This window comes from Sinocyclocheilus anshuiensis, unplaced genomic scaffold (genome assembly GCF_001515605.1).
Source record: "Sinocyclocheilus anshuiensis isolate Anshui unplaced genomic scaffold, SAMN03320099.WGS_v1.1 scaffold453, whole genome shotgun sequence".
NCBI classification, from domain to species: domain Eukaryota; kingdom Metazoa; phylum Chordata; class Actinopteri; order Cypriniformes; family Cyprinidae; genus Sinocyclocheilus; species Sinocyclocheilus anshuiensis.
In genome coordinates this window covers 311947-320620 of record NW_015537979.1, presented here as the reverse complement: position 1 = coordinate 320620, position 8674 = coordinate 311947, and the positions used below count along the sequence as shown (strand labels likewise).

The window sequence follows — 8674 nt, the reverse complement described above, 5'->3', positions numbered from 1 at the left end:
TGCAGTGCAACAGCATCTCTGCATCTGACACCACAAGCCGGACTGCTTTTCAAAGAGGAGCCCGTCACATTATACTTTCACCATGGGGAAAGTTGAAGGCGGGATGAAATGTGTGAAATATCTCCTCTTCCTGTTCAACTTTATATTCTGGGTAAGTAATGCAGTAGTGTTGTATTTACATGCCACCATGTGTGGTATTTTAGTATATTGCGCAATGTGGAGTTAGTTTTGCATGCACTTTGCCAGTCATATATTCGTTCTGTGTTTTAGTGTGTTTACGCGCTTCATGCAGGAATTTAAAGCTTCGGAGGGAGGCTGAGAGTCGCTGCTCGTACGACTCAAATCAGATTTTCCACTGGGGAAGATCCGCCCCTTTTTCCTTCAGCGTGTGTTTGTTTGGAGGGCAGCAGCCGGACACTGGCTCACTGTAGTCCTGCGTGTTTTTGATTCACTAATCACCCCACTGACTGAATCTTTTGAACCCGAGAAGATTTGTTCAAATCCGTTCACTGATTAGTTCAGTAACTCCGTCTGCAGGTTATGTCGTTACGCCAGTAGGTGGCGCTGTGAGCTTGCCTTTATTTATTACGAATGAAGCATTGAATGATTCACTCATCGGCCGAAACGATTCTCATGAACCGACTCGTTCAGTGAATGGTCGATTCGTTCCTTAAGCACAACCATAATTCTCCTTTACAGACGTATCTTGAAATGATATTTCGTGAAAACAGACAGTCAGGACTGGGAGAACCAGGAGAGACTTTAGTGAATTAATGAGAGCGATTCGTTCATTTTAAGATTTATTAAAACACTGATTCATTCATGAATGAAACAGCACTAGTTCTCCTTATATGGGCATTAACTATGGTACAGGAACCACATTTTAATGAAGGGCTGGTTATTTTTCATTGAGCTGATTTACCATAAACTTATTGAACAGCAAGCAGTCTATCCTGATCTTTCTCAGAGGAACATGACAGTTCATGGTCAAAGTTTTCTGGAGTGAATATACATATGTTTATATATATATATATATATATATATATATATATTAACTCCTGAATTTAATCGTGCACTGATTATAATAATTACTATTCAAATAAAATATTAGAAAAAATCGGATGTTAATAAAAAAAGATGAATCAGTTAAGGGAGTATTTGAATTTTTTGGTGGTATTTTTCTTCAAGTCTTTCTTACCATGGCTCCTGCAGTCATGGTAAACCTGGATATACCGAGGAACATTAAAATAGTCATTTACAGGCAGGAAAAATCATTAAAAATAATAACATCTTAAAAAGTCATCACAGTATTGTAAATATAAATTTGTATAAGCTCAACTCTCTATTAAGTATATAAATAAATAATAAGGCATATAAAACCTTATCCAGTAATCATGAACAACCAGGAAAGTCAAGGAAATTCTTTGGGCAAAAAAGTTTGAGAGATCTGTCTTTGGGTGTATCATACTGACTTGGACTTTGGAGCTGTTAACATTAATTCATGTGAATGTGGTTTCTGCATCTAAGCATTGTGCAGAAACGCCTAAATTCCTATTAAACAAGTCTGAACTTTCGGATTGTTTTCTGTATCAACAATAACAGAAATCTCGTAAAGTTTTAATAGTATTGTATATTACATTACCATATACTCTGCATTTTTTCCCCCACAATTTCAGACATTTTAGCGTCAGTTTTTGCCAAAGTGCCCAACAAGTGGCATTTTCCTTTAGCTAGACCTTCAGTTTGTCACACACACACACACATGTAGTTGTCTAAATGAAGACATACTATACATGCAGTGTTTTTAAAGAAAACAAAATGTCTCCAAAGGGAGGTTTTGTCATATTTAGCTACCGGTAACTACAGGGGGCAAAGTTGTCATACTCACAAACTTATATTCAGTGTTGGGGAAAGTTACTTTTAAAAGTAATGTATTATCTTGTAAATTAAAAAGTAATGCGTTACTTTACTAGTTACTTGAAAAAAGTAATCTGATTACGTAACTTGCGTTACTTGTAATGCGTTACCCCCAACACTGCTTATATTTGTGTGTTCATTCAAATCAAAAATGCATGCAGAGAATCTGCTACAGTTGCCAAAATGTGAAGTGTACAGTGGAGCTTATTTAATTATGCACTTGCCAAAAGTTAAAACATTTAGACCAAAAAAACACAAATAAACATGCATTAATAGTGCAGTTTGCACAATACATACTGTATAGTTTTCACATAAATCAGTAAGCATCCATTACTTGCATACTTGTTTGTGTAATTTAGCCATTTCTGAGTGAAAATTGTTTCAAAGTAAATCCTGCACCATTTTTTTTCCCCAAAAAAAGTTTTCAAGTATTTCATTCCAAACATTCATTTATCTGAGCTTATCCAAACACTTATCCCAAACGTGCATACCTTAGTCAAAGGAAGCTCCTGTGTTACGCAGTGTAACTTTTTCCACTTCCACACCTGCAATGTGCATCAGTGTTGGGGGTGTTTTGAAAGAGACTTTGTGAAACAAATAGCCATAGTGCAGCTTCCAGTCCCTGTTGCTCCTGTGAGGCTTTGGTGGCACTGCAAGTCACAGGCTTTAGGCCATCCAGATGAGCTTCATCTCCATTCGTATTACATTAAATATCTCAGCACTGGACTACTGTGAATAAAAGCTTCAGTGGACGGACCAGACCTGTGGCTCTTAGGGAAATGTGGTTAAATAGAATTGAAGAATAGAAGTATGAGAGTGTTTAAGAGGTCGACGGGGAAATAGGATAGAAGAGGGATAGAGATTGTGAGAGAGAGCTAAAGAGAGACCGTTGGGATGATCCTGACCAGTGTGAACGCAAGAGGGTTGTTAGTAAAATTACACAAAACGCACAATTTATTGGTCAAAACCGTCTCAGTTTTAGTGATACAACAGTTATTTGTTTTATCAAACAGAAGGACTGAAAATGTTCATGGCCGACTTTAATCCTCTTAAAATTTTGTTTTAAGAAGATCTTGGATTATCAATCATGGATTAACAATCTCTTCTTCTCCTCAAAATGTAGGTGAAATGTTCTTACCAGTAAATGAAAGGATGAATTCGTGAAAAAAGTGAGTATATATGAGCAGAGAAATCTCTGCATGGGAGCTCTGTTTTGTTCAGTTTGACACAAAAACCTAAATAGTCTCGGAACTGTTTTTTTCCAGCGTAAAACCTCTCCCTCGCAACCTGGCAGCTCAGCAGTGGAAAATGGGCACAGTTAGGACTAGACTGAATAGCACAGAGGGAGGAAATTGTACAGGATAAAGATCACTGACCTGTTTAGAGCCACATTAATCTCGTAGATATTATCATTCATGTTGTCTGACTGACAGCGTTTAGCATGCAATGGCTGTTTGTTTACACTAGCTTGTTCTCTCGTCATAAGCCTTCAGAAATAATCCAGTGACGATCCAGTGATTATCAATATTATTAAAAGAATGTTCCGGGTACAGTATAAATTAAGATATATCAACAGTTTATGTGATATAATATATATATTCTGTGAAAATCATATACACTCATCCCACAGTCATGAATGCTTAAATACTTAAAATATTTCTTTAACACAGCAAAAAAAATAAAATAAAATAAAAAAAATAAATATATATATATATATATATATATATAGTTCTTTTTTTTTAACAATGAGAATGTAAGTTTTAAATAAGTCAAAAATAAATAAGTTTTAATAATTTTAGCTTCTGTAGTAAATGTATGTATTTTTTAAATTATGTTTTACTGGAAACCAGACAAAACATGCTTTTATTTTATTTATTTATTTATCTTTGTGTGTGTGTGTGTGTGTGTGTGTGTGTGTGTGTGTGTGTGTGTGTGAGAAGATGGGTGTTTCTTCAAGTGCAGGCACTTTTATACACAAGATTTGATTTAATCTTTTCTTTTTCATTATATAATGGCCTCATTACAGCTGTCTTGGTACTACATCATGCATTTTTGTTAGTTTTTTTGTTGGTTTTATTGACCCAGACTTTCAATTTTAAACAATAAAAATTTCAAATTCATTTTTACAAATATTAAATATCTAAACAAAAAAGAAGTGTGCTTAATTGTAGTGAACTTCAAACTTAAAAAAGCTGTAAGTGCAGATAATATAATATTAAAAGGCCATAAATAAAAGGCCACTTAAGTGACTTAAACAGAGTTCACTTTAAGACTGTTTCTTAACTTTTAAGACTTAAAAAAGTGCACTTTGTAATGTCAGATCATTAAAAGGCAAAGAAGTCTGTCATTTCATTATGTCATTTTTTTTTTATTCTGGAATTTCTGCCAGAGAACAAATGTTGATTTGACATGAGGTGGAAATGACAGAATTCTCCCAAGATGCATGCATGTCCACGGCTAAACTTTGTTAGTGGACAAATTAAATGCAAGTTTGATAAGTGTTTTTTAAGGGGGTTTACTTTTTAAAAGTCCACAGAGTCAGAAGTTCCCATAATTGGTGAAATGAGTGGAAAATGGAGAGGTTTTGCTGAATCAGACTTCAGCCTGTGCTAATGTAAGGCCACAAATACACAAAGAAGGAACAGCAGGTGGTCGGGGAGAGCATTGTGTGTGTGTGTGTGTGTGTGTGTGTGTGTGTGCGTGTGCGTGTGCGTGTGCGTGTGCGTTTGTCCCACCACACCCCCGATCATCAGACAATAGAACACACTCCCTTTCCTCTCACACACTCTCTCTCAATACTAGAATCATTATAGTGAATGAATGTCATAATAACAAGGGTGCTGTTTCGGAAAATGATCAGTTGTTACCCCAAATATTTCTTCCTGAACAGACATTTAAAAATCTATTTAGTTACGTAATGTCAAGTTGTAGTAGTCACGTTGATCAAGTCATATTTAATAATAGTTTCGAATAAAAACAGTGTTACCAAATAAAGGACTTTTTAATACCTTAGTGTGAAGAACATTTTAATCATCTAAAGAACTTGTTTTCACTATAATGAATCTTTTGTGTAATGGAAAGATTCCATGGATGTTAAAGGTTCTTCAAGGAACCATCAGTGCCAGTAAAGCCGCTTTATTTGGTTCTCAGCTACTCTTACCAGTGTAGCGTGTGGTTTAGTGCACTACATGAGAACTGTTGATGGAGACTTCCCTGTGCTGACTGGATTCTGTTTTCCACCAGGAGATCTAATCAGCTTTTCCTGGGTTTGGGTTGACCAATTCTTTCATTCTTTTTTCCTGTCTTTCTGTTTTTCTCGTTTCATAACGACTCAGTTTGAAATGTTCCACCTTCTTTTCCAGCATTATACAGTAATTGGTGTTTTGGTGTTTGCCAGTTCTTCATTAGAGAACGTACACATATGATCTCATGATCTCGAGTTTAGATTATGTTCAGATGGTCACTTGGGGCATGAAACATCAAAGCAAAGTCGGGTAGTTTAATCATGGTCTGTTTCTTCTTTGTTACAAATGAAAATCTGTTTGTTGCTGAAATTATGGAACTTGCATAAAAATGTGCTCAGAAATAGTCTAAGGACACCATAAAACTCCCAATAAACTTGAAAAAGCCAATTTGTTTTCCATACTGTATGTAAAATAACAAAAGAAAGCCAAAGGCGAACCAACAGGCAATTTTAAGAGTGGAAACTGGCCTAAAGCTGACTCACATTAGTATTCTGGCGTAAAAGGCAAATTTGCTTATTTAAAATGTTTTTATAGTATTTTAATTGTCTGTCTTATTCTTTTATTTATTATTCTTACAATTATCCATGCATTATTATGGTCTTTAAATTTAAAGCAAAATATTTGAGAATTGTTTACAATTATTTATAATTACTTTATTTATATATATATATTTTTAAATGTAATACAATTTTTATTCAGCAAGGACACACTGTAAAATAAATTCTGTAAAATTTACGGTAAAAAAACGGCAGTTGTGACAGACAACCCTAATATACAAAACTGACAAGAAAAAACTAAGAATAAACATAGTTATTTAAACAAAAAAACATCAAATTTGAAATGTAACAGCAGGGAATTCTGGGAATGTCAATTTATTATTCACTGTAAATAACTGTATTATTATTATAATACACACTGATCAAAAGTGACATTTATAATGTTACAAAAGATTTACATTTCAAATAAATGCTGTTCTTTTGAACTCTATATTCATCAAAGAATCCTGAACAAAAATGTATCATGGTTTCTAAATAAAATATGAAGCAGTGCAACTGTTATAATAATAAGACAACTGTGATAATACTCTGAAATGTTTCTCGAACAGCTAATCAGCATATTAGAATGATTTCTGAAGGATCGTGTGACACTGAAGGCTGGCGCAATGATGCTGAATATTCAGCTTTGCAGCACAAGAATAAATTGTATTTTACAATGTAGGGTATTCAATTACAAAACAGTTATTTTAAATTGTAATAATAATAATAATAATATATTTGATATTTGATCAAAAATACAGTAAAAACACTAATATTGTGGAATATTATTACAATTTAAACTAACTTTTCTATGTGATTATATTGTAAAATGTAATTTTTCACTGTGACGCAAAGCTGTATTTTCAGCATCATTACTCCAGTCTTCAGTGTCACATGATCTTCAGAAATCATTCTAATATACATTAGGTAAACATCTAATATACACTTATACATTATATACAATATGCATTTATCTTATAATGAACAGGTTTTTCAGTCACACGCACAGACACACTGTATAGTGGAGTGTGTCACAGACAGACAGTTGGTCTTTTGTCCCAGAGATAACCCCTGATGCCGGAGGAGATCTCTGGAGGGGGAGGGGAGGGGGACACAGGGCCGGATGATGTTACACTGCCGAGTGTTTGAGGGGTTTGCTGTCCCGCGGGGGGTTGTGTTATATGACAGCTGTAGCAGACAGGAGAGGCTGAGGAAAGTGCCGTCTTGTCTTGCATCATCCTCGTGGATTTCGTTTTAAACACATATGTAATATGATTTTTCACCGCCTTAGATGGTCTTTGCCCTTCTGACCTGAGAAATCTCAGAGGTGTTGATTTTACACAAAAGCCCATTTTAACATGCTTTAGCCTCTCCAAATTGGAAAAATTGCCCTGAGTGGTGGCAGGAGTCCAAAAGTGTAAAACTGGGAAGGGCATTTTAAATAGAATCAAATGATACTCAAAAGATGGGCTTTTGAATGCGCTTTGACAGATGAGTGTCTGCTTTCCTTGTCTGCAGTAATTAGAGTTCATTTAAGAGTGCTGGTGGATGAATTCCTTTCATGGTTTGGCCTTCAGCCGTCATTTCTTAGATTTAAGACCACAAGGATCCTGCCAGAGTGGAAAATATCTGTGCCACCTCTCCATAACTGCAGAAAAAAATTAAGACAAAGAGTACAGAATTCTTCAGGCCTGAGATAAAGGTCTGACAATGTGTTCATATTCATTTTTGTAAAATGAATTCATCTTGAGGAATTGAACTTGAGCTGATGTCATTCAGCACATATCGACATGTAATGTGTTGTTTAGGCATTTATCTGATAATGATTCTGCAAAAATATCTTCTTTTGATCTAAAATAACATCCTCTGAAGATCTTCCGGTGTTGTTTTTGCAGTTGATGGGCTCGCTGGTTCTGGCTGTGGGGCTCTGGCTGAGACTAGATCCAAAAACCGTGTCTCTTTTAGAAGGAGGACCTGAGACCTTCTTTATCGGTAAGCAATTAATTGATCATATTTCATGGTTATTTCTCCAATGCCTATATACAGTGGGGCCGAAGAAGTATCTGAGACTACATTGAAATTATGTGATTTAGAGCCTAAAGTAGGAACATTTTAAAAATAAGCAAGGTTTTAGATTTTAGAAACATTATGACACAAAATGAATACAATTATAATATGTAAATATGAATTAAAAATAATTATAATTAAGAATTATAAAATAACATTAATTGTATTATTTAACATTTAAATAGTAATTTAAATTATAATTACTAAATATAAAATCATTTTAATTATATTATATTATATATAATGTCAAATTATACATAGTTAGATAGATAGATAGATAGAATTATAGAATTATAGAATTATATTATATTATATTATATTATATTATATATTACGGAAGAGGATAAGGGCCAAGCAATAATAAAAAAAATAAAACCGTCTCGAGATTAAAGTCATTATAATGCGAGATTAAAATCGTTAAATTTCAAGAAAAATTTCGAAATAAAATGTTAAGAATTAAATCATTAAATTTCGAGAATAAAGGCGTTGTGTTTAAAGAAAAAAAATCGTAAAATTTCGAGAAAAAGGTAGAAATTAAATGTTGAGAATAAACTCAATAAATTCCGAGAAAAAACTTGTTGTGTTTCGAGAAAAAAACTCGTTACATTTTGAGAAAAAATGTCTAAATAAAATGTTGGAAAAAAAAGTTGTTGTGTTTTGAGAAAACCTGGCTATTACTTTAGGGTTGTTGATGGTTGTGTACACCTCTATCCATATAATGAAACAACTGTAACCATCTGTACAGCCATTAATGGCAATGCAGTATGGTTTTAGTTTAGGGCAGCAGCTATTTGCACTAGGTGAAAATAGCAATAGATACTGTTTACACTATAAGTGCAAATAGCCATAGATGCTATTTACACTAAGTGAAAATAGTGATATATTCTATTTACACTAAGTGACAACAAT

The 8674-nt window shown here is 34.0% G+C and overlaps 1 protein-coding gene across 1 annotated transcript in view; it reads left to right on the top strand.

Annotated features, from left to right (window-relative positions):
• LOC107673514 (CD9 antigen-like) overlaps positions 1 to 8674 on the top strand; it is a 19613-nt gene continuing 10939 nt past the window's right edge. Inside the window, exons 1-2 of the mRNA XM_016467124.1 lie at positions 1 to 151; positions 7594 to 7690. Of these exons, the coding sequence (XP_016322610.1) occupies positions 83 to 151; positions 7594 to 7690 (166 nt within the window). The 5' untranslated portion in view covers positions 1 to 82. The remainder of the gene's footprint in view (positions 152 to 7593; positions 7691 to 8674) is intronic.